Source organism: Equus quagga, chromosome 11 (genome assembly GCF_021613505.1).
Source record: "Equus quagga isolate Etosha38 chromosome 11, UCLA_HA_Equagga_1.0, whole genome shotgun sequence".
Taxonomy (NCBI): domain Eukaryota; kingdom Metazoa; phylum Chordata; class Mammalia; order Perissodactyla; family Equidae; genus Equus; species Equus quagga.
In genome coordinates this window covers 51,502,865-51,530,323 of record NC_060277.1, presented here as the reverse complement: position 1 = coordinate 51,530,323, position 27,459 = coordinate 51,502,865, and the positions used below count along the sequence as shown (strand labels likewise).

At 35.4% G+C, this 27,459-nt stretch overlaps 1 protein-coding gene across 4 annotated transcripts in view; it reads left to right on the top strand.

Moving 5' to 3' along the window:
- The window catches only part of MEI4 (meiotic double-stranded break formation protein 4), a 232,338-nt gene that overhangs the window by 150,294 nt on the left and 54,585 nt on the right, over window positions 1–27,459 (top strand). For all 4 annotated transcript variants that reach the window (XM_046674640.1, XM_046674639.1, XM_046674642.1 and 1 more), the window contains one exon: window positions 9,223–9,354. In XM_046674640.1, coding sequence (XP_046530596.1) covers window positions 9,223–9,354 — 132 coding nt within the window. The remainder of the gene's footprint in view (window positions 1–9,222; window positions 9,355–27,459) is intronic.

Here is a 27,459-nt window from a genome sequence, read left to right as displayed (position 1 = left end):
ACTGCATAGGCCTCTTGAGAGGAAAGGGGGAGGGATGGACCTTTGTGAGAACACCATCATTCTTCAAGTTCACTCACAACCTGTGGGAAAGACCCACACAGAGGTAACTAAGCTGTTGCAAGGGTGTCTTCATCAGGCTAGCACCCCAGGAGAGCAGATAGTGAGGATACAGCAAGAACACCTCTGTGATCATGCAGGCAAAAGAAGGTGCCCCTCACCCCACCCAGTGCTCCAGTTCAGCCTGTCAGCCAAAGTGCCCGCACAAATAGGAAAGCAGCCAGTGGCTGGGAGCCAGCAAGCCAAGGATTGAAGCAGGCTCAGAATACACAGCTTTTGACCCCAAACCAGTGTTGCCAGGTGAAGCTGTGGCCAGATACTGTCACTATGTGAAGAAACAAATCCACACCATGAAGCAGTGTGAAAAAATATATTAAATCTTCAGACCAGAAGGAAAATGACAAGTAACCAGAAATCAATCCTGAAGGCACAAGAATTTATAATCTAAGTGACAGAGAATTTAAAATAGCTATCATTAAAAAACTCAATGAGTTATAAGAAAATACATAAAGACAGTTCAGTGAAATTGGGAACTTCACAAAAGAGATTGAAACTATAAAGAAGAACCAATAAGAAGTGTTGGAGATGAAAAACACAGTGGTTGAGATAAAGAAAAATTAGGACCATCGGAACAATAGTGCTGATATTATGGAGGAATCAATCGGCAGTCTTGAGGACAGACATAGAGAAATGCTTACAGTGGAGGAGGGGAGAGAACTACAACTAGAAAGAAATGAAGAAATTCTCCAAGAAATATATGATTCAATTAGGAAATGCAACGTAAGGATTATAGATATTCCAGAGGGAGAAGAGGAGAATGGAGCAGAAAGCTTGCTCAAAGAAATAATAACTGAGAACTTCCCAAACCTGAGGGAGGAGCCGGAAATACAAGTGAAAGAAGTCAGTAGATCTCTTGACTATATCAGTGTAAAAAGACCTACTCCAAGGCATATAGTAGTAAAGCTGGCAAAAGTCATTGACAAAGAAAAAATATTAAAGGCAGCAAGGCAGAAGAAAATAACATACACAGGAGCCCCTATCAAGCTTGTAGTGGATTTCAGAGCAGAAATTTTACAGGCTAGGAGAGAGTGGAAAGACATATTCAAAATTCTGAAAGACAAAAACATGCATCCAAGAATACTCTATCCAGTGAAAATATCCTTCAGATATGATGGAGAAATAAAAATTTTCCCAGATAAGCAAAAGTTAAGGGAGCTCTTCCCCACAAGCCACCCCGCAAAGAAATCCTCAAGAAGGCCCTCATACCAGAAAAAATAATGAAAGGGTCTACACAGCCTTGAGCAAGGAGAAAACTGTGTTGGCAAAATCAGAAAATTGCAGCTATCAGAACAGGTTAGCAAACAATTACAACATTAAAGAAAAAGGGAAGGAAAACACAAAAAATAAATATAAACTTGTCAATTTAACTACAAACTCACAACACAAGATGCAATAAGATGTGACAAGAATAACTTACAGGGGAAGAAGGTAGGGATGGGATCGGCTTAGTCCAAGGAAATAGAAGGCTATCAGAAAATGGACTAGCTTATCTACGAGATTTTTTATACAAACCTAATGGTAACCACTAAACAAATAATTAGAACAGAGAGGCAAATGATAAATAAGAAGAAAACCATTATAGAAAACTACCTAACCGAATTGCTAGTCTAAAATACATGGGGCGAGGAACAAAGGAAATTTAGAAGAACTGGAAAATGAGTCTTAAAAGGGCAGCATCAAGCCAAATGTAAATAGACTGAATTCTCCAATCAAAAGACACAGAGTGATGGGATAGATTAAAAAAACAGACCAAACAATGTGCTGCCTCCAGGAAACACACCTCAGCTACAATGACAAACACAGGCTCAGAGTGAAGGAATGGAAGATGATACTCCAAGCTAATGGCAAACTAAAGAGAGCAGGTGTCACCATATTTATATCAGACAAAGTAGACTTCAAGATAAACAGGTAAAGAGAGACAAAGAGGGGCAGTGTATAATGATAAGAGGGACTTCTGACCAAGGCATAAGACTTATAAATAATATATGCATCCAACAAAGGAGCACCAAAGTACATAAAGCAACTGTTAACAGACCTGAAATTAACAACACCACAATAATAGTAAGGGACCTCATCACCCCACTTACATCAATGGATAGATCATCCAGGCAGAAAGTCAACAAGGAAATAGTGGAATTAATGGGAAAAAAAACAGATGGACTTTATAGATATGTATAGAACACTCTATCCAAAAACAGGACAATACACATTCTTCTCAAGTGTGCATGGAACATTCTCAAGGATAGACCCTATGTTGGGAAACAAGACAAGCCTCAGTAAATTTAAGAAGATTGAAGTCGTATCAATCATCTTTTACAACCATAATGCTACGAAAGCAGAAATCAACTACAAGAAAAAAGCTGGGAAAGGACAAAGATGTGGAAACCAAACAAGATGCTATTGAACCACCAGTGGATCATTGGAAAAATCAAAAAATATCTGGAGACAAATGAAAATGAGAACACACTATACCAACTCATATCAGATACAGCAAAAGCGATCCTAAGAGGTAAATTCATAGCAGTACAGGCCCACCTTAACAAACAGGAAAAATCTCAAATAAGCAATCTTAAACTACACCTGACAGAATTAGAAAAAGAACAAACAAAGCCCAAAGTTAGCAGAAGGAGAGAAATAATAAAAATTAGAGCAGAAATAAATGAATTTGAAGCAAAAAAGACAGTAGAAAATATCAGTGAAAAAAAGAGCTGGTTCTTTGAGAAGATAAACAAAATTGACAGACTCTTAGCCAGACTCACTAAGAACTTGCATAAGTTCTCTGAACTAGCTGTGGGATGAGGAAGTCTCTGAACCAGCTGTTGGATGAGCCAAAATCATGCCACCTCTGCACCAACAAAATGCACACCCTGTACCCTGTTTGTCGTCTTCCCTAATTCACTTCTCTCTTTTTTTTTTTTAAAGATTGGCACCTGAGCTAACAACTATTGCCAACCTTTTTTTTTTCTTTTCTGATTTTTCTCCCCAAGGCCCCCAGTACATAGTTGTATATTCTAGTTGTGGGTGCCTCTGCTTGTGGTATGTGGGACACTGCCTCAGCATGGCCTGATGAGCAGTGCCAAGTCCATGTCCAGGATCTGAACCAGCAAAACGGCAGGCTGCTGGAGCGGAGCACATGAACTTAACTGCTTGGCCATGGGGCTTGCCCCCTGATTCACTTCTAAATCAGTGTCTCAAGTGAGTACTTCTGACAGGCAGAACCCAAATCATATGGAAAATCTCAACCAGAGATAAATCTGCAGAAAATTATTTCTAGCTCTTCAGTCCCTGAAATGGAGGAAGATGTGCTAGAATAGAAAAAGATGGCCTGAGTATTGAGTGCGTCCTTCCAGAGTTTCCATAGTGCTTTGTGAACTATTTTTTTCACGTCAAGTTATTTCCTAAATAATTAAACATTGAGAAAGGAGGTAAGAAAGCATTAGTGAAATACCCAACATAAGTTTTTTAAAACCTACATAAGAGTATGCTTTTTTTCAGGTGCTAACATAAAAATGTTGTAAATCTGAAATCTAACAAGTGGTACTTTAGAATTACAAAGGGTGTGGGTCTTAGCCAATTACATAATTTAAAAATAATCATAAATAACTATGATTTTCTGTGGTAACAAATTGATGTGGTTTTAGTATTAAGTTGATTTAAAAAACTATTATTGAGAGCTAGTTATGCATGTCCAGATTTATAATAGAAATTTCTTTTGCAGTCTATAATCCGTTCACTTTCTTATTGTCATTGATTAACTTTTAAAATGAAAGTATTTTATTAAACTATCAATTTGAGATATGCCTACATCTAAGTGTTTATCCTAAAGGACGCAGGTAACATTTCCTAGTTTCAGATGGATTGTTTATTTAGCATTGTCATTTAAATATCTCATATATGAAGCTATGTCTCCTCAATATGACTTTAAGCCCATATAGAACAATAACAAATCAGATGCTGTTTCTTTCTTTTGAGATACTACTTGAAGCCTCATTTCTCCAAGATTTGTGAAAGGATAGATTAAATGAAATTCCAGCTATGAGTTATATACACCATAATGTGCTTTATAATCAAATGGCCTTTCTTCTAATAACTATAGGATATAGTTAATTTTCCATTCTCCTTTTAAATTTATTTAATGACGAGTACTTTTCGTGCTTCTAGATGAAAATTTAGAGTCCCCTATTTTTTCTCCTCACTCTAAAGCTCATCTATCTTGACTAGTGGCAAATAGAGAAGTCCTCACTGAAGCCGTACCTCTCCAGCGGGGAGGCAGAACTCAGAGTGCACCAAGAGCTCTCCCAAAAGACATCATCAAACTTCTTCCTGAGTGACATCAGTGTCATGGTGGAGTGAGCTTGTCCTGGACTCTCTCCCCTCCAACATTCAACAAAAAGGAGCAACCATATTCCAACAAAAAATATCCTAATAGCACAGGAATCGTTGGAGACCCACAGCAGCCACACAACAGAGGGCGGAGAGGCTGGACCACCCCTTGGAGGTGCTGGAACGGGGTAAGAAAGATCTTCACTCCCTCCCCTAAAGAGTGGTCGCTGTGCAGGAGGCTCCATGAGGGAAGGAGTGGGGGAGGGGCTCCATGTCAGCAGGATCACCCCGGGCTCCCACAGGCCCTTGCTGCCCAGACAGAAGCCCTCTAACAGGGGAAAGCTTTCATGTGGGGTGACCTCATCAAGCCAAGACCCCAGGAGAGCAGATACCGAGAGCTGATCTGGAAACCAGGCCTGTGCACAAGAGAAAGCCCCCACCACCACCTGGCTCTGTGCTGGCCATTTCCGCTGAAGGCAGGAGGGCTCAGAATGCGCGCCTCTTGACCCCCATCTAATAGCAAAAGGCTGTAACTGCAACCAAATAATAGCACAATGGGGAAGAGCCATCCATCTTCCCATATCTGTCCATCTTCCAGCATCTGTCAATTCATCAAATCTCCAGACCAGAGGGAAAACAGGCACCCAGAATTATTTCCTGAGGACTCAGAAAATAGTAAAATAATAGACAATGAATTCAGAATAGCTATCATCAAAAAATTCAACGAGGTAAAGAAAAATATAGAGAAACAAGTCAACAAGTTCTGGAGTTACTTCACAAAAGAGATTGAAACTATAAAGAAGAATCAATCATAAATAATAGAGATGAAAAATAACAATGGAAGTAATAAAACATAATACAGAATCCCTGAATGCCCGTGTGGATGCCACAGAGGAGCAAATAAGCATAATAGAAGATAGACAGGTTGAATGGCTCCAGAGGAAGAGAGAGAACTAAGACTAAAAAGGAATGAAGAAAATCTCTGAGAAATAGCCGAGTCAATGAGGAAATGCAATATAAGAATTATTGGTATCCCCGAGGGCGACGAAAAGGAGAATGGAGCAGAAAGTGTGCTCAAAGAAATAATAGCAGAGAACTTCCCAAATCTAGGAAATGAGAGAAATGTGTGTGGAGGAAGCTTTCAGGTCTGTTAGATATGTCAATGTAAAAAGACGTACTGCAAGGCATATAGTAGTAAAACTGGCAAAAGTGAATGGCAAAGAGAGAATACTAAGGGCAGCAAGGCAGAAGAAAATAACCTACAAAGAAACCTCTATCAGACTTTCAGCACATTTCTCTGCAGAAACCTTATGAGCTAGGAGAGATTGGAATGACATATTCAAAACTTTAAAAGATAACAATCTTCAGCAAAGAATACTCTATCCAGTAAAAATATCCTTCAGATATGAAGGAGAAATTAAATCAAACAAACAAAAGCTAAGGGACTGTGTAGCCACGAGACCCCGCTTACAAGAAATCTTCAAGAAGGCCCTCATACCTGAAAAAAGAAGAAAAAGGAGAAAGAAGTCACAAAACACAGAGTAAAAAGACAAACAGATAGAATCAGGATAGGATAGCAAATATACAACTATAGCATTAGGATAAAGGGAAGGAAAACACCAAAAACAAAGATAATCTTATCACTTTAACCACATACTCAGAACACAAGTTGGAATAAGACATGACAATCATAACTTAGGAGGGAAGGAGGAAAGGGACTGAATCAGTTTAGGCTAAAGAAATAACAGGCCACCAGAAAATGGACTATTTTACATGTGAAAGTCTGAATACAAACTTCAGGGTAGCCACTAAATTTCAAAACAGAACAGAGACACAAAAAATAAGTAAGGAAATAAGAAACTACAGAAGTCAATTTGTAGGCCAAAACACACAGGACGAGAAACAAAGGAAATGCAAGAAAACCAGAAAACGAGTGACAAAATGCCATCATTAAGCCCTCATGCATCAATAATCACCCTCAATGTAAATGGATTGAAATCTCCAATAAAAAGACATGGAGTGGCCAGATGGATTAAAGAACAGGATCCAACAATCTGTTGCCTCCAGGAAACACACCTCACCTCCAATGACAAATACAGGCTCAGACTGAAGGGGGGGAATATGATAGTCCAAGCTAATGGCAAACAAAAGAAAGCATGTGTCGCAAGACTTATATCAGACAAAGTAGATTTCAGGATAAGGCAGGTAAAGAGAGACATAGATGGTCAGTATATAATGATCAAAGGGACACTACATCAAGAAGAAATAACGCTTAGAAATATCTATGCATGCAACACAGGAGCACCAAAGTTCATAAAGCAACTATTAAGAAACCTAAACGAAGATATTAAAAATAACACAGTAATGATAGAGGACCTCAACACTCCACTCACATCATTAGACAGATCATCCACACAGAAAATCAACAAGGAAATGGTGGAATTAAATGAAACGCTAAAACAGTTCAACTTAATAGACATATATAGAACACTCCATCCAAAAACAGCAGAATACACATTCTTCTCAAGTGCATATGGAACATTCTCAAGGATAGACGATATGTTGGGAAACAAGGCAAGCCTCTATAAATTTTAAAAAAATTAAAATAATAACAAGCATCTTCTCTGATCATAATCCTGTAAAGTCAGAAATTAATTATAAGAAAAAGGCTGAGAAAGGGACAGAACACAATACCATTCACAGCTACAACAAAAAGAATAAAATACCTCCAGGTGAATTTAACTAAGGAAGTGAAAGACCTACACAACGAAAACTACAAGGTTTTCCCGAAAGAAATGGATGATGACATACAGAGATGGAAAAACGTTACATGTACGTGGATTGGAAGAATAAACATAGTTAAAATGTCCATACTACCTAAAGCAATCTACAGATTCAATGCAATCCCAGTGACATTCTTCACAGAAATAGAACAAAGAATCCTGAAATTCATGTGGGGCAACAAAAGACCCCGAATTGCTAAAGCAATACAGAGAAAAAAGAACAAAGCTGGAGGCATCACAATCCCTGACTTCAAAACATACTACAAAGCTACAGTAATCAGAACAGCATGGTACTGGTACAAAAACAGGTGCACAGATCAATGGAACAGAATTGAAAGCCCAGAAATAGAACCACACATCTTTGGACAGCTAATATTTGACGAAGGAGCTGAGGGCATACAATCGAGAAAAGAAAGTCTTTTCAACAAATGGTGCTGGGAAAACTGGAAAGCCACATGCAAAAGAATGAAAATTGACCATTCTTTTTCACTATTCACAAAAATAAACTCTAAATGGATCAAAGACGTAAAGGTAAGACCTGAAACCATAAGGCTTCTAGAGGAAAATGTAGGCAGTACACTGTTTGACATCAGTCTTAAAAGGATCTTTTTGGACACCATGTCTTCTCAGACAAGGGAAACAATACAAAGAATAAACAAATGGGACTTCATCAAACTAAAGCGCTTCTTCAAGGAAAACAGGATTGAACCAAAAACCAACCCACTAATTGGGAAAAAAATATTTGCAAGTCATATATTCAACAAAGGGTTAATCTCCATAATATATAAAGACCTCACACAACTCAACAACAAAAAATCAAACAACTCGATCAAAAATGGGCAGGAGACGTGAACAGACATTTCTCCAAAGAAGATATATGGATGGCCAATAGGCACATGAAAAGATGTTCATCATCACTGATCATCAGGGAAACGCAAATCAAAACTACACTAAGATATCACCTTACACCCATTAGAATGGCAAAAATAACCAGAACAAATTGTAGCAAGTGTTGGAGAGGTTGTGGAGAAAAAGGATCCCTCATACACTGCTGGTGGGAATGCAAACTGGTGCAGCCACTTTGGAAAACAGTATGGAGATCTCTCAAAAATTAAAAATAGAAATACTGTATGACCCAGCCATCCCACTACTGGGTATCTATCCAAAGAGCTTGAAGTGAGCAATTCCAAAAGTCTCATGCACCCCTGTGTTCATTGCAGCATTATTTACAATAGCCAAGACATGGAAGTAATCGAAATGCCCATCAACTGATGATTGGATAAAGAAAGAACATATGATATATATATACAATGGAATACTACTCAGCCATAAAAAAGAATAAACTCGTCCCGTTCACAACAACATGGGTGGACCTTGAGGGGATTATGTTAAATTAAATAAGCTAGATAGAGAAGGACAATCTCTGTATGACTCCACTCATATGAGGAATTTAAACATGTGGACAAAGAGAACAGGTTAGTGGCTACCAGGGGAAATGGGGGGTAGGGAGTGGGCACAAAGGGTGAAGGGGTGCACCTACAACACGACTAACAAACAATAATGTACAACTGAAATTTCACAAGATTGTAAACTATCATAAACAATAAAAATTTAAAAAAAAACTTTTTCCTCTTACCTTTTTAAAATCTATATCTGTATCTGTATTTAGTGAGTAAGGGCTTAAGAGTCTTGTTTAATCATCTCTTTTATTCATTCAGCATGTAGTCTATCATCTAAACAGTTAGATTATGTCTTGATACATTAGCTAAAACTTCCATTTCAGCCCCCTGTCATACATTTCAAAACATTAACTGCTAAAAAATTTTTGCCTATATTATTTTCTATTTCACAATTCTGCATGAGATTGACCCAGGATTATGTTGATACTTTTTGTACTCCCCATATCGTGGAGCTCATAGTAAAGTCTAAAATGTGCTCACTAAATATATTTTGACCTGACTGGATAGAGAATAGAAACTTTCTCGTGTTTACTCTTTAGTTTCAGGTCCAGCATTGTGTCTCTCAGTGTCTGGTGACCCTGGGAAGTTGCAGCTTGTTGAGAAAATCTATAATATCTCTGCTTCTGTCAGAAGTAAACATCTTCGCTGATGATCTGGGTACCATCAACCAGGTACATATAGCGTGAAACTGTAACTCGCATTTATAGGTAATTCAGCTATAGGCTTTCTTTTTCTCCTTTTCTCCTCCCCTCTCTTATTGCCAGGCTGATATTTTAGTTATCACCTTATTTCTAATGTATGTGAATACTATTGCTGTGTACTGAAATTGTAGAAAGATACTGTCAGAAAATAATTTTCAAAATAAGACCATCTTGTTACCCTAACTTGTATGTATGTGCAAAAGGTGCCATTGGTGACAGCAAAAGAGGGCTTAGATGAGTGGCCTTAAATCTCTCCAAGCAGGCGGCATGTTCCTAAAGCAAAGCCGTGAGAGAAGTGAACAGGAGAGGATGCTAAGTGGTGAACAGCCTCTAACCAGTGGTCCTTGTCCTTAACTGCTCGTGAGAATCACCTGGCTAACTTTTAAATATCCTTTTGCCAAGTCATATGCCAGTCCAATTAAATGGCGGTCTCTGGGGTTAAGATACAGGATTCGGTATTTTTATAGCTCTCCAGGTGACTCCAATGTGCGGCCAAGGTTGAAAAACAGTGCTCTAAGCACTTGTATCTGGGCAGAGTCTCGTATCACTGCTGATAATTGTGTCTAAGGAACAGAAGTCATACCTGTATTTTAATGTTGACACTGGTATATTATGTGTTTCCTTTGTCAGCTCATTGAATATTTTTACTGTCTCTATGGTAGAATTAAACAGCACAATTAAAGGAAATTAGAGACAAGTATAAATTTTTTGGTAAAGAGTAAAATAATTAATAAGAAAAAATATATACGTATATAATTTTAAATGGCTTTTAACCAGGTACTTACATCTAAGTTCTCTGCATTAAATGACAGATATAAAAATATTATATAATCTAACTGAATTCAGTGTACAACATGGTAAATCATCTAGTCAGCAGTTTCTCAAGTGACTATTATGTGGTAAACTCTCTTAAGAGCTCTGTTGGATATCAAAAAAAAGTAATTGTGAACAATCTCAAGGAACTAAAAATCCATTTGAGAAGAAAATAAGGTACATCTACTAATTAAGAAAGAGTTAAGTGTTAAAATGCATAGTGCTGTTTGTAGGACATCCAAGATCAAGAATGTGATCAAGGTAGGTTGCAAGTCCCTGAAGATACTTCATGGAAAAGGAACAACTTGAACAATGGGTTTGAATTGAAAAACAGAGGATAACAGAATGTAGAGGCTCTGGGTGTTTTTTTTTTTTTTTTTAAAGAGTCCCCAGAATTCTAAGGAAACAAGGTGAGGTCTTAACATTTAAAAACAGGAAACAATGTGGGAAATACATTTGATCTAATTAAATTATTTGGAGAATAACAAAGTGTAGAAAATAGATTTTTATTTACATATTCTCATTCAGTTTTCACAATAACTACATGATGTAGTTAGACTCTTTACCCAGTTTATAGATAACAAAGTCAAACCTTAGAGTTGTTAAACAACTTGATCAAGATTGCAAAGAACATAAGCTAAAGCCATAATTCAAAACCAGGCATTCTGATTGTTGTCATGTTAGGATAGGAATAACAATAACACACAGCAATAACTAGTTTTTGGAAGGTAATAGTGTTAAAATGCTTTACATGATAGTCCTAATCAGTTGTTTCAATAAGCCTTCAAAATGTCAGTATTGTTGTTTAAGGACAAGAAAACTATTGGTTAGCATTCTTAATAGACAACAGAATCCACTCCAGCCAGTTTAAGCAGAAAAGGATGAATAAATAGCTGTGGAATTGTTGGGAGGGCTGAAGAAAGGCCCTCCAGGCTGTGCTTTCATGAATGACTCCCATAGTCATACAGCAGAATTTGGCTGCCACAGGAGTTGCTGCCTTTGCCATCATGACCAGGAGGCTGCCTGCTGAATCAAGAAGATGCTGCTACAGTTGCAGGGTCCAGCAAGCAGTCCTGCCATGAGGTACAGCAGCCAAATGTATGCCCTGTGCTCTACCTGTCTCACTATGTGACTCAGTTTCAACTATAAAGTTTTTGTAAATTATTCGTTTCTAAACCAACAACATATTCAGAACCCTAGCAGTAAAGAAGTATAGAAAATGTAATTTTATGTTTTTCAGTTTTTTTACTGTAAAAGGGTGATAGAATGACTACTGATATAGTCAGTTCAAGGTGTCCATCACATCTAAGGCTCAGAGATTCAGTAACATGCTAGTAAGAGATGGAGTCAGCGTAGGAGGGAAGACTGGGTAAAGGCCACTTATTTAGAACTCTCAATGCGATAAATCTTTCACAAGCAGCAGAAGAGATAACCACTGCATATAAGAGGTAATATCCAAAGGACTCAAGGAAAGATTTAATGTGAAGGGCAGGGTAGAATCAGTGGACAAATTAATATTATAAAACTGAGAGATAGGAAAAATAGTATCACTGAGAAGAAATAGGTAACTGGGAAGGAATACTTGTTTGAGAAGAGAAAACGTTGCGTTTGGGTATATCGAATTTGAGGGAACATGATGTAATCTAAATGTAGGCAGATGGAATTATGAAATTAAAACTTGAGGGGAAAGAGAGGATCATACATAAAAATTTGGTAAGTATCATTATATGACAATCATGAAATCTTGAAAGAGAACAGAGACTCAGAGAAAAGTAAGATGGAGTGGGAGAGGCAGTTGTACAGACAAGGAGAGAAGACAAGCTTTATTTTCATATGTATATTAGATGGCTGTTATAAATGTCAGGTTTAAATGGTTTTAGATTTTTGTCAGATAGAAAAAGTAATACATATTTACTATATATAATATGGATTATGAATAAAATCTATAAATAAAAATATAAATACTAAAAATCATAATACACATTCTGCTTCCCAGTTTTCTTTCTGTTAGTTTTTTCCTTCCCTAAATATTTGTATCCTACAATGCATAGTTTTGTATTCTACTTTCTCTTGTAACATCATGAGGACTTTTCACATGTTTTAATTTTCTAAGGAAATGTGATTTTTAGTGACTTAATTGTATCTTGTTCATGTTCATTGATTTATTTAGTCTTATTGTTGGACATATAGCTTATTGCTCAGTGAATTTTGACCTCTGATATAAAACTTAACGTTAATCATTTTCCAAAGCTGATTCATGGAGATACCTTGTAGAAGTTGACTTTATTGCATTAACCATGAGAAGAAAATCAATTGATAGAAATAGCACCAGAAATAACAGAAATAATTAGATTAGCATACAGGTATTAAGACAGCTATTATAATGTTAAAAGAAAACATGAATAATAAGGGGAAAATAGGAAATTTCAGCATAAAGAGAAAAGCAATACGTATCAAAAAAGTTGTTAAAAATATAATAGGTAAATATGAAAAAAGATCTTTGCCAATAATCTCAACAATTTAGATTAAACAAGTTAGATTACACACATTCCTTGAAAGATGAAAATTACCAAAACTGACTCAAGAAGAAATAGAAAATATAAGTTACCCTATGCTGATTAAATAAATTACATTTAAAATTATAACTCTCTCCACAAAGACAACTCCAGGACCAAATGAATTTTATCATACGTTTAAAGAAGAAATGATACCAATCTTACACAAACTCTCTAGGAGATAGAGGAGTATAGAATATTTCCTAACTCATGTTATTAAACCTGCATCACCTCAATATCAAAACCAAAGACATTACAAGAAAAACAAAAACCTCAGACCTGTATCTCTCATGAACAAAAGTAAAATCCTTACTGCATATTAGCAAATAGAATCCAGCAACATATAAAAAGAATAGTACATGATGATCAAGTGGGATTTATCCCAAAAATGCAGTATTGTTTTCACATTCATAAAACAATCAAAATGACTCATAATGTTAACAAACTTATAAAGAAAACCCATATGATCTCAGTATATGCAGAAAAGCCAATTGGCAAAATTCACTACCCATTCATGATTTGAAAAAAACAAAGTACCAAAGTAAGAATAGAAGGAAACTTTCTAAACATGATAAAAGTTTTTTCTATGAAAATCCTGCAGATAGACCTAGTGATGACTTTCGCCCCAAGATTGGAAACAAGGTAGGGATGTCCTCACTCAGCACTTCTGTTTAGCATTGTACTAGAGATCCTAGCTTTTGCAATAAGGCTACTGTACTTTTAGAAATGAAGAAGTAAAATTGTATTTAGAGTCAACATGATCAGGAACATAGACAATCCTTGAGAGTTTACCAAAAAGCTACCAAATAGATAATCCTAAAATAGACCCACCTGTATACAGTCAACTGATTTTAGACATGTCTTAAGCTAGTTCAGGTGGAAAAGAATGGATCAACAACTCAATATAAAAATGAGAAAGAGAGTTGAACAGATCTTTCATAAAGGAAATATACTAATGGACAATAAAAACATTAATAATATGCAATATTATTAGTCATCATAGAAATCCACTGAACAATGACCAGAATGGCTAAAATTAAAAAGAGTAACAATACCAAGTTTTGGTGGGGTTGTTGGAACTCATAAATTGCTAGTGGGAATGTAAAACAGATGGACAGTTTCTCAGAAAGTTAATTATCCCCTTAGAATATGGCAGAGCAATTCTACAGCTATGGTGACATAAACAGTTGTGCAAGATTGTTCATGGTATTCTTAATTTGATACTCTTCAAATTGAACAATGAACAATGTTCAAAATGAACAATCTTGTACATGGTATTCTTAATTTGAAGAGTATCATTCTGAAAACAACTCTTATTGCCACTGACAGGAGACTCAATAAACAAATTATCTTAAACATATTCAGTGGGATACTGTTCAACCCTAAAATGTGTTGAGTCAATGATACACATAACAGCATAGATGAACCTAAAAAATACTAGGCTGAGAAAAATAAGCCAGACACAAAAGAATGTATATGGTATGATTAAATTTCTGTGAAGTCCTAAAGCAGGCCAACTAATGTCTGGTGAAAGATAGCAAATCATGGTTACCTCTGGGGTGGGCCTGGGATTGACTGGAAAGGGGAATGAGGGTTGGAGTGTGGTTGTGTGGGTATATGCAGTTGTCACATCTCATCAAAATGTGCCCTGAAGATTTGGGTGCTCCATTGTGTATAAACTATACCTGAATTAAAATATATTTTTGAAATTAACAATTTTTTTTCTGAACCAAAAATAAATATAATAATATAATTTTTCCCAGTGCTTTTATACTCCGTTCTTTAGCTCACTTTAAAGACTTTGGTGATATCATAATGAATGCTAAGATGTCATCAAGAACTTTATGAACAGTTTTAGTTTTTAAAGATGAAAAATTTCTAAATAGCCACTAAGTCAAAAATTATATATATAATATGCTGCATATGAATTTGATTTGATTTCTAATATATTTAACAGATGCAGGAGAGATTCTGTTTTATAAAAATTAATGGGAAATTCAATAGTAATTATAATAGATATTTAGTGAGCCTTATGTGTCAAACACTATTCTAAATATTCCATACTCTACCAAGGCTTTTACATATCTTTCTTGTTTAAAATAGATTAATTTTAATTTTTATTTTATATCATTTAGTTCTCCCAACTATACTATGCAGTGGTATTACTCCCATTTTACAAAAGAGGACATTAAGGATTAGAGAGTTTAAAGAGCCAGCCCACATCATAGTAAGCACAGCACAGGTTACTGACCACAGGAAGTCATCTGACGCCAAAGTCTGGAAGATAAGCTATGGGATATTTTCTGTTACTAACTGACAACCTTAGTTCTTTGTATTTCACTGGCACTGCTTTATATTTTAATTTGTCTTCTGCGACTGGTATGTATATTATGCCCCTTATTTTTCATAGAAGTAAAATTATAGTAGACAGTATATTCATGTCATCCTTTTCTATAGCTGTGTTTATTTGAATGCAGTTTTCTTGGGTCTTGAAAAAGTTGTTTACATGATGTTGAGGATAAAACTTTCCTGATATCTTGACAAATATGTATTTTGTATTCCTCTGTTTGAGTCTTTTCTTTACCAGTTGCTTAGAATTAAAAGTCTGTATCTGTCATTCTTTTTGTAGAGGCAGAATTTCCTCATGATTATTGTGTATTTACCATCCTGTGACATAATCACCATAGTTTTCTATTTATTTTGGAAATAACTTTGAAAAAGTGTCTCCTCTAGGATTCCATATACTACTGACATTGATTTTGTAAGGGCCTGCATTATTTGACTATTCAAAACTGAAATAAAATCAAGATATTGATTTTAATTTCTCAATCATTGTGCCACTGGGACCTTGTGATGGAAAATTGTGTGAACAACTCCTCCTTTGAATGGTTCTTCCTCTTTTCAGATAGAAGTCAAGCAGCTGCCATCCAGGAAAAGCCAGTCAGTAAACAAGTAGTTACAGAGAATCCAGAGGTGAATATCTTTATAAAAAGCAATAGACATGTTTTTTAGGAAGTTTTCTGTTTTGTTTATAAGAATTTCATTAATAAGTTTACAGGTTTCTCTAGATATCTAGATGTTATGTGGTTTTCACAGAATCAGACTTCTGATTAGGCATTACTAAAATTTTATACTACTGAAAGTTGTTTTATCAGTATATTTTATTTTTAAATTTTAACAAAATGTGTTTTTTTAAATGTCTAATGTGCTTTGTTTATTGTGGAAAGGTGACGTGGAAAAAGAGACATGTGTTTGGTTTACACTTTATATGAACCTTAAGGAATCCTAACTCCAATCCTAGCTCCAATCTTGGCCCCATTAAATACAAAAAAAAACATAACCCCACCTCATTCATAAGCAATGTGCTGCTTTCCTAGGTAAAATCTAGTTTATCTTCAAGGCCCTGGCTGGAGTGGAGCATCCCAGAATCATGTGCTCTGAAGGTAGAGTAGAATGTACCAGTTGACTTGAGGTGAGGATAGCAATGATAGCATTTCACAAACACACTGAAATCATTAGAAAGACAGATTTTCTGGTTGTGAAATAAAATCAGATAGGCAGAAAGAGAGAATCCAGAAACAAGGCATAAACTAGGCAATATTGAGATTCACTGGAGGTCCAGTCTTAGCCCTGGCTAAATAGCTGTCAACACCTGTGAGCAAACTCATGGTTAGATTGTCAGATTGAATCCCATGAGTCAGAGAGAGCTTATTTAATATCAGCTTTACCAGTAATTTCAAAGATATAGCCAACAAAGGGCACAGATGCCACTGAAGGAGATTTGAGGCATCTTGTGTGGTCCCCATACGTTTCGAGACCAAAGGAGATTTGGGACATCCTTTGTGGTCCCCATATGTTTTGTCTCTGCAGGATATGTGGGGCATCCCATGTGGTTTCCCATATGTTTGGAGACCAAAGGAGACGTGGGGCATCCTGTGTGGTCCCCATATGTTTGGAGACTGAAGGAGATGTGGGGCATCCCATGTGGTCCCTATATGTTTGGAGGAGACATGGGGAATCCTGTGTAGTCCCTATATGTTTGGAGACTGAAGGAGATGCGGGGCATCCTGTGTGGTCCTCATATATTTGGAGACGGAAGGAGGTGTAAGGCATCATGTGTGGTCCCCATATGTTTGGAGACTGAAGATGTGGGGCATCCCATGTGGTCTCCATATGTTTGGATACATCTCTCTGGCCTCGAATAATAGATGAGGTCCCCAAGTGAGAGATTTTGGAGTTTCTCACACAGAAGGAGCTTTAAATTGTTAAACATCTCCATTTTATAATGCAGAGAATTTTACAGCTAATGTGGCCATCTTCAAGGAGCCATGTCTCATAGATTCTGAGTCTATGTAGTATAAATAGTTCTTTAGCCAAGAACTTTCTGCTAAGGACATTCAATATGTAAGATTTCCTCCTAATAGCAAATACCAGGAAGTCCAAATGATGAGGAGATAGGCCTGGTCGTCAGCTTCCTTTTATTTCTCCTGGGGCATATCCCCAGGAAGTAGATAAATTATTAAATTTCTACATGAAAATAGATTTTTAAAATTAGAAGAAAAGCATGTTAGCAGAAGAAAAACTCTAAAACTCTGCTTCCTACATCAGGAAGCATTTTTAATTTTCAGATGTCTGTTTAACTTGTTAAATAAAATAAAAGCTAAGCAACTCATTTATAAAAATAGAACATGCAAATTAAACATTCTGACTCTGGAATGAATTTGTATATACTTTCTCCAAAATAAACTAATTTTCTATATCAGGGCAAAATGTAACAACAAAATAAGCATTTTTTAATAAGATAAAGAGAAAAATAATCATTGCGCTGAGCAAGAAACAGCTGACCTATTTCAGTTGAGAGAGGAACTACATTATTTTCTGAAGTTATGCATATTTTGATCATATCCAAGACCTAGGAAGCTTGGCTCCATCAACAATCAATCCTCAGGGAGAACAGAATTTGCATCAGACTGTGCTCGAGTGGACAGCAAAGAGATTAGGAGACCTTGGCACGGGCTTTTCCTTTTTTATTTTGGCTTGTTTAACAAGATCAGGAGAAGTTCCTGATAATGAGCTCTATTTTAGATTAGTGCAGTTTCTCCTTTACCAGTGTTTTTGATACAAATAAGTAAATATTAGGTAAGGATGAAACAAGGCTTAAAATTCCGCCAAATTCACTATAGGTCTAAACAGTTCCACATCGCTGAATGCCTTTTTGAAGCTGCTGCATATTAAGAAGAGCCTGTTTCTGTGAGCTCAGCTGCCAACAAAGATGCACAAAGATAGGGCATTTGCCACATGTAGGCTAGATCTGTTTAAAGTCTCCATGGATAAACGAAGTCATTGTGGCTAAGAGCCTGAGCTTTGGAATCAGATGCCTGGTTAAAATGCCATGCAATCTCTGAAGTAGTCTTGTCAACAAATCAAACCTGACGACTCTAGAATGATTTACAAACTTATAGGCAATACAGAACAGAGGAACATGTTAAATTAACCATAATGATACAGTTGGTAAAATTCAGACTCTATAGGAAAAACAACTCATTTTCTTCAACAAATAGATTGCATTGTAATGAGAAGAATGAGGGAGGGAGAAAAAGAGGAAGAAGGAACTTCTGTTTTAAGAGACTAAAGAGACATATTAACCTATTGCTATATCTCAGGGATTGATGAACTGTGGTCTGAACCAAATCTAGCTTGCCACCTGCTTTTGTAAATAAAGTGTTAATAGGAAGACAGCCATGCCTATTCATTTATGCTTTGTCTGTGGCTGCTTTTGCTTTCTAACAGCAGAGTTGAGTAGTTGCAACAGAGACCTTATGGCCTGCAAAGCATCAAATATTTACTATCTGGCTCTTTGTAGAAAAGATTTGCCAATTCCTGATATATATGAATCTTATTTGTATCCTGATTTGAACAAACCAGCAAATACAATAAATTGTCAGACAGGGAAATCTGAACACTGTATATGATAATATTAAGAAATTGTTAAATTTTTAGATGTAATAAAATTATTGTGGTAACTTTTTAGAAGAGCCTTACCTTTTAGAAATAAATATTTAAGTATTTAATGATTAAATTAAAAATATAAATAATAATCCTTTCAAGCTGCAGTTTTTCTCCTCTTAAAATATTGACAGCAGTATTACCTATTGCATACAGTTTTTGTGGATCTCATTAAATAATCCATATTTGCATTTAGAAAACTTGACGTTGTAAGTGCCCAGTGGCTGTTAGCTCTTATTGTTACTACTATTCAACAAAATATAAAGCTTAAAGTACAAAACTCCACTGATATTAACATGCCTTTATAAAAATGAAGATACTAGAACTATCTTCAAGAGCAGTTTCCAGATAGTTTCCCCATAGAAGCAAGACAGAGCTTGCACTCTGAATCTAACCATGTTGATTGTCTGATAAAATAAAGAAAATCAACATTCCCTCAAACAAAAGAATCCAGAGTCTCAAAATATAGTAATCAAAGTGTCTAGGATAGAATCCAAAATTAGTCAACATACAAAAAATCAGGAAAATGCAATCTCAGTTCCCAAGGGAAATGACAATCGTCAGAGTCCCTGAGATAACTGAGACGTTAGAGTTACCAAAGACTTTAAAGTAGATATTATACAACCGTGCTCCTTTAGGTAAATATAAACACTTTTGGAAATAAATGAAAAGATGGAAGTTCTAAGCAGGGAAATAGGAAATATGTGTGTGTGCTTATACATTTATGCATAGTTTAAAATATATGTGTTAAAAATTTAGAACTGAAAAATATAATGTGAAATTAAATGCTTACCAGAATAGAAAGAAGATCAGCCCAATAGAATAGAAAGAATTCAGTGTACATACAGATAGATTAATAGAAATTATCTAATCTTGAGAGAAAATAATTTTGGAATAAAAATGAACAGAATCTTAGGAATTTGTAAAACAATATTAAAAGGTACAAAACTTATGCCACTGGAGTCTCTAGAGGAGAGGTTAAAGAGATTTGTGACAAAGAGTATGTTTGAAAATAATGACCAAAAACTTCACAAATTTGGAGAAAAGCATAAATGTATAGATTAAAGAAATTCAATAAACCAGAAACATAATAGAGTAAATGAAACCTCACCCAGGCACATCATAATCAACTTCTTGAAAACTAAAGGTATCTTTCTCTTTTGAAAGCAGTCAGAGAAAAATGACATATTACATATAGGGGAATATTTCAAATGACAGCACATTTCGCATTAAAGACCATAGTGGCCACCATACTATGGAATGACATCATCAAGTTGCTGCAAGCGAAGAACTATCAACCCAGCGTTCTGCATCTACTAGAAATATCCTTCAGAATGACAGGAGTAGCATTCAGATAAGGAAAACTAAGAGAAGTCATTGCCAGTGGACCTTCTCTGGAAGAAGTGCTTCATGCTAAAGAGAATTGATATGGCAGAATAACTTGTAACTTCTGGAATGAAGGAAGAACAAAAGAAATTGTTAATATCTGAGTAAGTATAATAGACTTTTTCTTCTGTTACATTCTTTAAAACCTATATGACGAATGAGACAATGATAATAATATTACTTAGTGTATGTGAATGCAGTATATATGACAACTAAACTATAAAGGATTCAGGGTGTCAGGGACTTGAGGTCATAAGTTGTCTCATTGAAGTGGAAAATACTAACTCTGAATACACTGAGAAAATTAGGAATGTATATTATAATCCCTAGAAAAACAACTAAAAATAACCTAAAGATGTTTAACAAAGAAAATAAATAAGGTGATTGAAGTGGAAGCTTAAAAGTAAATAATCCAAAAGAAGGTAGGAAAAAGGAACCAGAGGAGGGAGAAGAAATAGAAAGAACAAACACAGAAATAAGAAAATGGCAAAACTGAGTCTAGCCTTACCAATAATTACATTAAATGTAAATGCTCTACACAAACCAATTACAAAGATTATGAAATTAGATTTTTTTTAAAAAACAGTTTTGTGCTGTGTGCAAAAACCTCATGTTAAATATAAGGGAAAGTAAAGGAATTTAAAAAGTTGTATACAGTGCAAAGACTAATACAAAGAAAGCTGGCTATATTATTTTTGGCAAAAATAGATCTTTAAGCAAGGAAAATTAAAATGGATAAAAAGGGTCATTACATAATGACAAAAGGGTCCATTCACCAAGAAAGCGTAATAATCTTAAATATGTGTGCACCTAACAAATACATGCAACTCCAAAATACATGAAGCAACAATTGATAAAACTATAAGGAGGGTTGAATAAGTCTATAATTCTACTTTTAGATTTTAACATTCCTCTCTAATTGATAGTACAATTAGAAAATTATCAATATTACAAAAGAGCTGAACAAAAGATCAGCCAGCTTGACCTAATTGTCATTTCTAGAATATTCTACTGAACAACAGCAAAACACACAACGTTTTCAAGTGTACATGGAATAGTCACTGAGGTAGATCTTATTCTGGACCACAAAACAGACCTTAACAGGTTTTAAAATATTGAAATCAGATGAGGGATGTTTTCTAACCATAATAGAATTTAACTAGTAATTAATAACAGAAGAATATCTAGAACACTCCTCCTAAATATTTAGAAAGTAAACAGCAAACCTCTGAATAACCCATGGATCAAGGACAAAGTCTAAAGGGAAATTAGACAATATTTTGAACTAAGTGAAAATATAATACATCAGAATTTGTGAGGTGCAAGTCAAGAAGTAACTGTAAGAACATTTATAGTATTAAGTACTTATGCTAGCATTGAAGAGAGATCTCAAATCAATAATTAAACTACAAAGCAAGAGAAAATAAACACAAGCCACACAAAAGTAAGAAAATAACAAATATAAGAGCAGAAATCAGTGATATTGAAAAGAGTAAAACAGAAACTAATCAATAAACCAAAAGCTGTTTATTTGGGGAAATGATAAATGGTTATTTGGGGAACTGATAAAGGGATCAGTCCAAGAAGAGGATTTAATGTTCATAAATATTTATGCACTTAATACAGGAGCACCTAAACATATAAAACAAATATTAGCAGACACAAAGGAGAAATTGACAGTGATATAATAATAGAAGAGAACTTTAATGCCCCACTTACATCAATGGATATATCATCTAGACAGAAAATCAGCAAGGAAAAAATGGCCTTAAATGACACATTAGGCCAGGTGGACCTGATAGATATATATAGAACATGAAATCCAAAACCTGCAAAATACACATTCTTTTCTAGTGCACCTAGAACATTCTCCATGAGAGGGCACATGTTAGGCCACAAAACCAACATTAATAAATTTAAGAAGATTTAACGTATTAACCATCTTTTCTGACCACAACAGTATTTAAATAGAAATCAACTACAAGAAGAAAGCTGGAAAAGTCAAAATATGTAGAGACTAAACAACATGCTACTGAACAACTATTGTATCAATGAAGAAATCAAAAGGGAAATCAAAAAGTAGCTGGAGACAAATAAAAATGAAAACACAACATACCATAATCTGTGAGATGCAACAAAAGCGTTCTAAGAGGGAAGTTTAAAACAATACAGGACTACCTCAACAAACAAGAAAAATCTCAAATAAACAATCTAACATTATACCTAAAGGAACTAGAAAAAGAACAAACGAAACCCAAAGTCAGTAGAAGGAAAGAAATAAAGATCAGAGTGGAAATCAATGAAATAGAGACTAAAAATACAATAGAAAACATCAATAAAACTAAAAGCTGTATCTTTAAAAAAATAAAATTGACAAACCATTAGCTGGAATCACTAAAAGAAAAAGAGAGAAGGCACAAATAAATAAAATCAGAAATTAAAGGGGAGAAATTATAACACATATCACAGAAATACAAAGGATTATAAGACACTACTATGAAAATCTCTACACCAGGCTGGCCCGGTGGTGTAGTGGTTAAGCTCATGTGCTCCACTTCAACAGACCTGGATTCTTGGGTTCAGATACTGGGTGCTGTACCTACACATTGCTCATCAAGCCATGCTATGGCAGCATCCCACATATAAAATAGAGGAAGATTGGCACAGATGCTAGCCCAGGGCCAATCTTCCCCAGCACGCCCCCTCCCAAAAAAAAGCTATGCACCAACAAATGATCACCCTAGAAGAAATGGATAAATTCTTAGACTTGTATAACTTTCCAAAACTGAATCAAGAAGAAATAGAGAATCTGAATAGACTTATCACTAGTAATCAGATTGAAACAGTAATCAAAAACCTCCCCTAAAACAAAAGTCCAGGACCAGATGGGTTCTCTGGTGCATTCTTTAAAGAAGATTTAATACCTATCCTTCTCAAACTCTTCCAAACAATTGAAGAGGAGACACTTACTAACTCATTTTATGAGACCAGCATTACACTAATACAAGAAGCAGACAAGAACACCACAAAAAAAAAAAAAAAGAAATGACTATAGATACAAAAATCCTCAACAAAATATTAGCAAACTGAATACAAAAGTACATTAAAAGGATCATACACCATGAACAAGTGGGATTTATCCCAGGGAGACAGGGGTGGTTCAACATCTGCAAATCTATCATTTGATATACCACATTAACAAAATGAAGAATAAAAATCATATGATTATCTCAATAGATTCAGAGAAGCATTTGACAAGATTCAGCATCCATTTATGATAAAAACTCTCAATAAAATGGGTAGAGAAGGAAAGTATGTCAACATAAGAAAGGCCATATGTGACAAATTCACAATTAACATCATACTCAACAGTGAAAAGCTGAAAGCTATCTCTCTAAGAACAGGAACTAGACAAGGAGGCCTATTCTCATGTTCTTATTCAATATAGTATTAGAAGTCCTAGCCACAGCAATTGGGAAAGAAAAAAAAAAAGCATTTTAAATTGGAAAGGAAAAAGTAAAATTGTCATTATTTGCAGATGACATGATTTCATATGTAGACAGCCCTAAGGAATCCACCAAAAAACTATTAGAAATAATAAACAGATACAGTAAAGTTGCAGAATACAAAATCAACATACAAAATCAGTTGCCTTTCTGTACACTAACAATGAACTAGCAGAATGAGAAATCTAGAAAACAATCCCATTTGTAATCAAAATGAGAATAAAATGCGTAGGAATAAATTTAACCGAAGAGTTGAAAGACCTGTACACTTAAAAAGATGACATTTTTGAAAGAAATTAAAGGAGATACAAATAAATGAAAAGATATTCCATGAGCATGGATTGGAAGAATTGACTTAGTTAAAATGTCCATGTTACCTAAAGCAATCTGCAGGTTCAATACAATCTTTATCAAAATCCCAATGGCATTTTTCACACAAGTAGAACAAAGAATTTAACATTTATATGGAACAACAAAATACCCCGAATAGCCAATGCATTCCTGAAAGAAAGGAACAAAGCTGGAGGTATCACATTCCCTTAATTCAAAATATACTACAAGCTTTAGTAATCAGAACAGCATGATACTGGCAGAAAAACAGACACACGCATCAATGGCACAGAATTGAGAGCCCAGAAATAAAACCATACATCTATGGACAGCTAGTTTTCTACAGAGGAGCCAGAAACATACGGTGGAGAAAGGAAAGTCTCTTCAATACATTGTATTGGGAAAACTGGACAACCACATGCAAAAAAAATGAAAGTAGACCATTATCTTACACTATACACAAAAATTAACCTAAAATGGATTAAAGACTTGAATATAAGACGTGAAGCTATAAAACACTTAGCAGAAAACATAGGCAATATGCTCTTGACACCAGTCTTAGCGGTACTTTTTTGAGTGTGTCTCCTCAGGCATGGGAAACATAAGCAAAAATAAAGAAATGTGGCCACACCAAACTAAAAAGCTTCTGCACAGAAAGGAAACCATCAACAAAATGAAAAGACAACTTGCTGGTTGGGAGAAGATATTTGCAAATCATACACCTGATAAGGTGTTAACATCAGAATTATGTAGAGAACTCAACAACAAAAAAGCAAACAACCCAATTGAAAAATGGGGAGAGAATCTGAACAGAATTTTTTTCAAAGTAGATATGCAGATGGTTAACAGGCACATAGCCAGCCCTGGTGGTCTAGTGGTTAAGATTCAGTGCTCTCACTGCCCCTGACCTGGGTTCGTTTCTTTGTCAGGGAACCACATTACCTGTCTGTGGGATGTCATACTGTGGTGGCTGCTGCATGTTGCTGTGATGCTGAGAGCTATGCACTGGTATTTTAAAGACCTGCAGGGTCACCCGTGTTACAGGTTTCAGCAGAGCTTCCAGACTAAGGCAGACTAGAAAGAAGGGCCTGCCACGTACTTCAAAAAAAATTGGCTGTGAAAACTCTATGAATAGCAGTGGAGCGTTGTCTGATATTGTCTTATGAGAGGAGGGCACAAAAAAAGACTGGGCAGTATTCCACTTTGCTATACACAGGTTCTCTAGGAGTCAAAATTGACTTGATGGCACTAACAAGAAGAACAACAGGTACATGAAAGATGTTCAACATCACTAATTATCAGGGAGATGCAAATCAAAGCCAGAATGAGAGATCGCTTCATGTACGTCCAAATAGCTATTATTAAAAAGACAAAACAAATGTTGGAGAGAATGTGGAAAAAAAGGAACCCTCATAACACTGCAGGAGGGAGTCCAAACTGGTGCAGCCACTATGGAAAACAGTATGGAGATTCCTCACCAAATTAAAATACAGAACTACCATATGATCCAGCTATTTCACTCCTGGGTATTTATCCAAATAATATAAAAACACTAATTTGAAAAAATATATGCACACCTATGTTCATTGCAGCATTATGTAGAATAGCCAAGGCATGGAAACAACCTAAGTTTCAGAAACAGATGAATGGATAAAGAAGATGTGATATCTATCTATCTATCTATCTATCTATCTATCTATACATACATACATACATACATACACACACATACATACAATGGAATACTATTCTACCTTACAAAGATGAAATCTTAGCATTTGTGACATGGATGGACCTTGAAGGTATTATGCTAAGTGAAATAAGTCAGACAGAGAAAGACAATTAACTATATGATTTCGCTCATATGTGGAAGATTAAACAACCCTAACAACAAACAAAAAGACATACATACAGAGAACAGATTGGTGATTACCAGAGGAGAAGGGAGTAGGGAGAAGGCAAAATGAGTAAAAGGGGTCATTTGTATGGTGACAGATGGAAACCGGACTCTTGGTGGTGAACATGATGTATACAGAAGTTGAATTATAATGCTCTACACCTGAAATTTATATAATGTTATAAACCACTGTTACCTCAATAAAAAAGAAAATTGAATTCACAGTTTAAAACCTTCCAACAAAGAAAACTTTCTAGGCAATTTCACCAAATATTTGAGGAAGAAATGTTACCACTTCTACATAATCTTTTCCAAAAAATAGAAGGAACACTTGCCAACTTATTTTATGAGGCTAGCATTATTCTGATACAAAAAATAGAGACCTTACTCTATCTTGAATTGTTAAGGATAGTGAAACAGTAGTTTGAGTAAAGAAGAGTTCTCTAAACTGTGCTGTTCCTTAATCCTCTGGAAGATCCATGGAAAGACTCAGTTTAGGAAGACAGTTCATGGAACACTTTGGAACCAGGAAAATCCTCTATCACATGTTTTACATACAATTTTATTTCCATTTATTATTGAAGATTTTTGAGACTAAAATTTCTTCATCAGGAAATCCAGAAAGGTTGCTGAATCAATCTGAGATTCAAGGAAGCCAAAGCTAAAGGAGCGCTGTGGCAGAAAGTTTCATAGGAACGAAGAAATGGGGACAGGGCAAACATGAACTCTGTCTGAGAGACATTAGGCATCTTATTTTTTTCTGCTTCCAAAGCTGAGTTTCACAGAATTGACTATCATAAGTTTGTGGGGTGGTGAGAGGTTAATTACAAAAAGAATTACTTAGCCTTTTAGTAACCATTGAAGTTTTCGACACTGTGTTTACTTCAAATAAATGTTTTATGGTTGAATAGCAGGAAAATGGTGACTTTTTAAAATAAAACACCGTCACAGTATTTCTATGGAGTACAGCTTCCACTTAGGTGATTTTGCTGAGAAGTTAACACTGGATAAATAACTGAAATTTTGTTTCATTTTTGTTTAAACATAAAATTTCTATAGGTCAACTGAAGGTCCCTTATTTTGCAAAATATCTATTACTGTAATATTCTAATTAAATGTTGGGAATTTTAATTATCTTTTTTTCTGTTTCAATTGAAAGCCATAGTCCTATTGAGAAAAACCAACCGTCTGTAAATATGTAGGCAGAGTCTTCTTTTTAAAATTTATTAAAGAACAAATGGTTCAAAATAATCGTTTGAATCTCTAGTTCATGCTAGAGGTCATAATCAATGTATCAAAGATGAAGACTAGGATAATTTATCACTAAAGGCCATACATTACTATATACTTGTGAGTATTATAATGGCCTCTACATTCTAACTTCAGAAGCCATATCTAAAGAGGCTGTGACAATGCAGTTCTGAATATAAAAATGAGTTATTTTATTATTTCTTAAAAATGATGAGCTGACTTTTTTTTTTAAAGATTGGGACCTGAGACAACATCTCTTTCCAGTCTTCTCTTTTTCTTCTTCTTCTTCTTTTCTCCAAAGTCCCCCACTACATAGTTGTATATTCTAGTT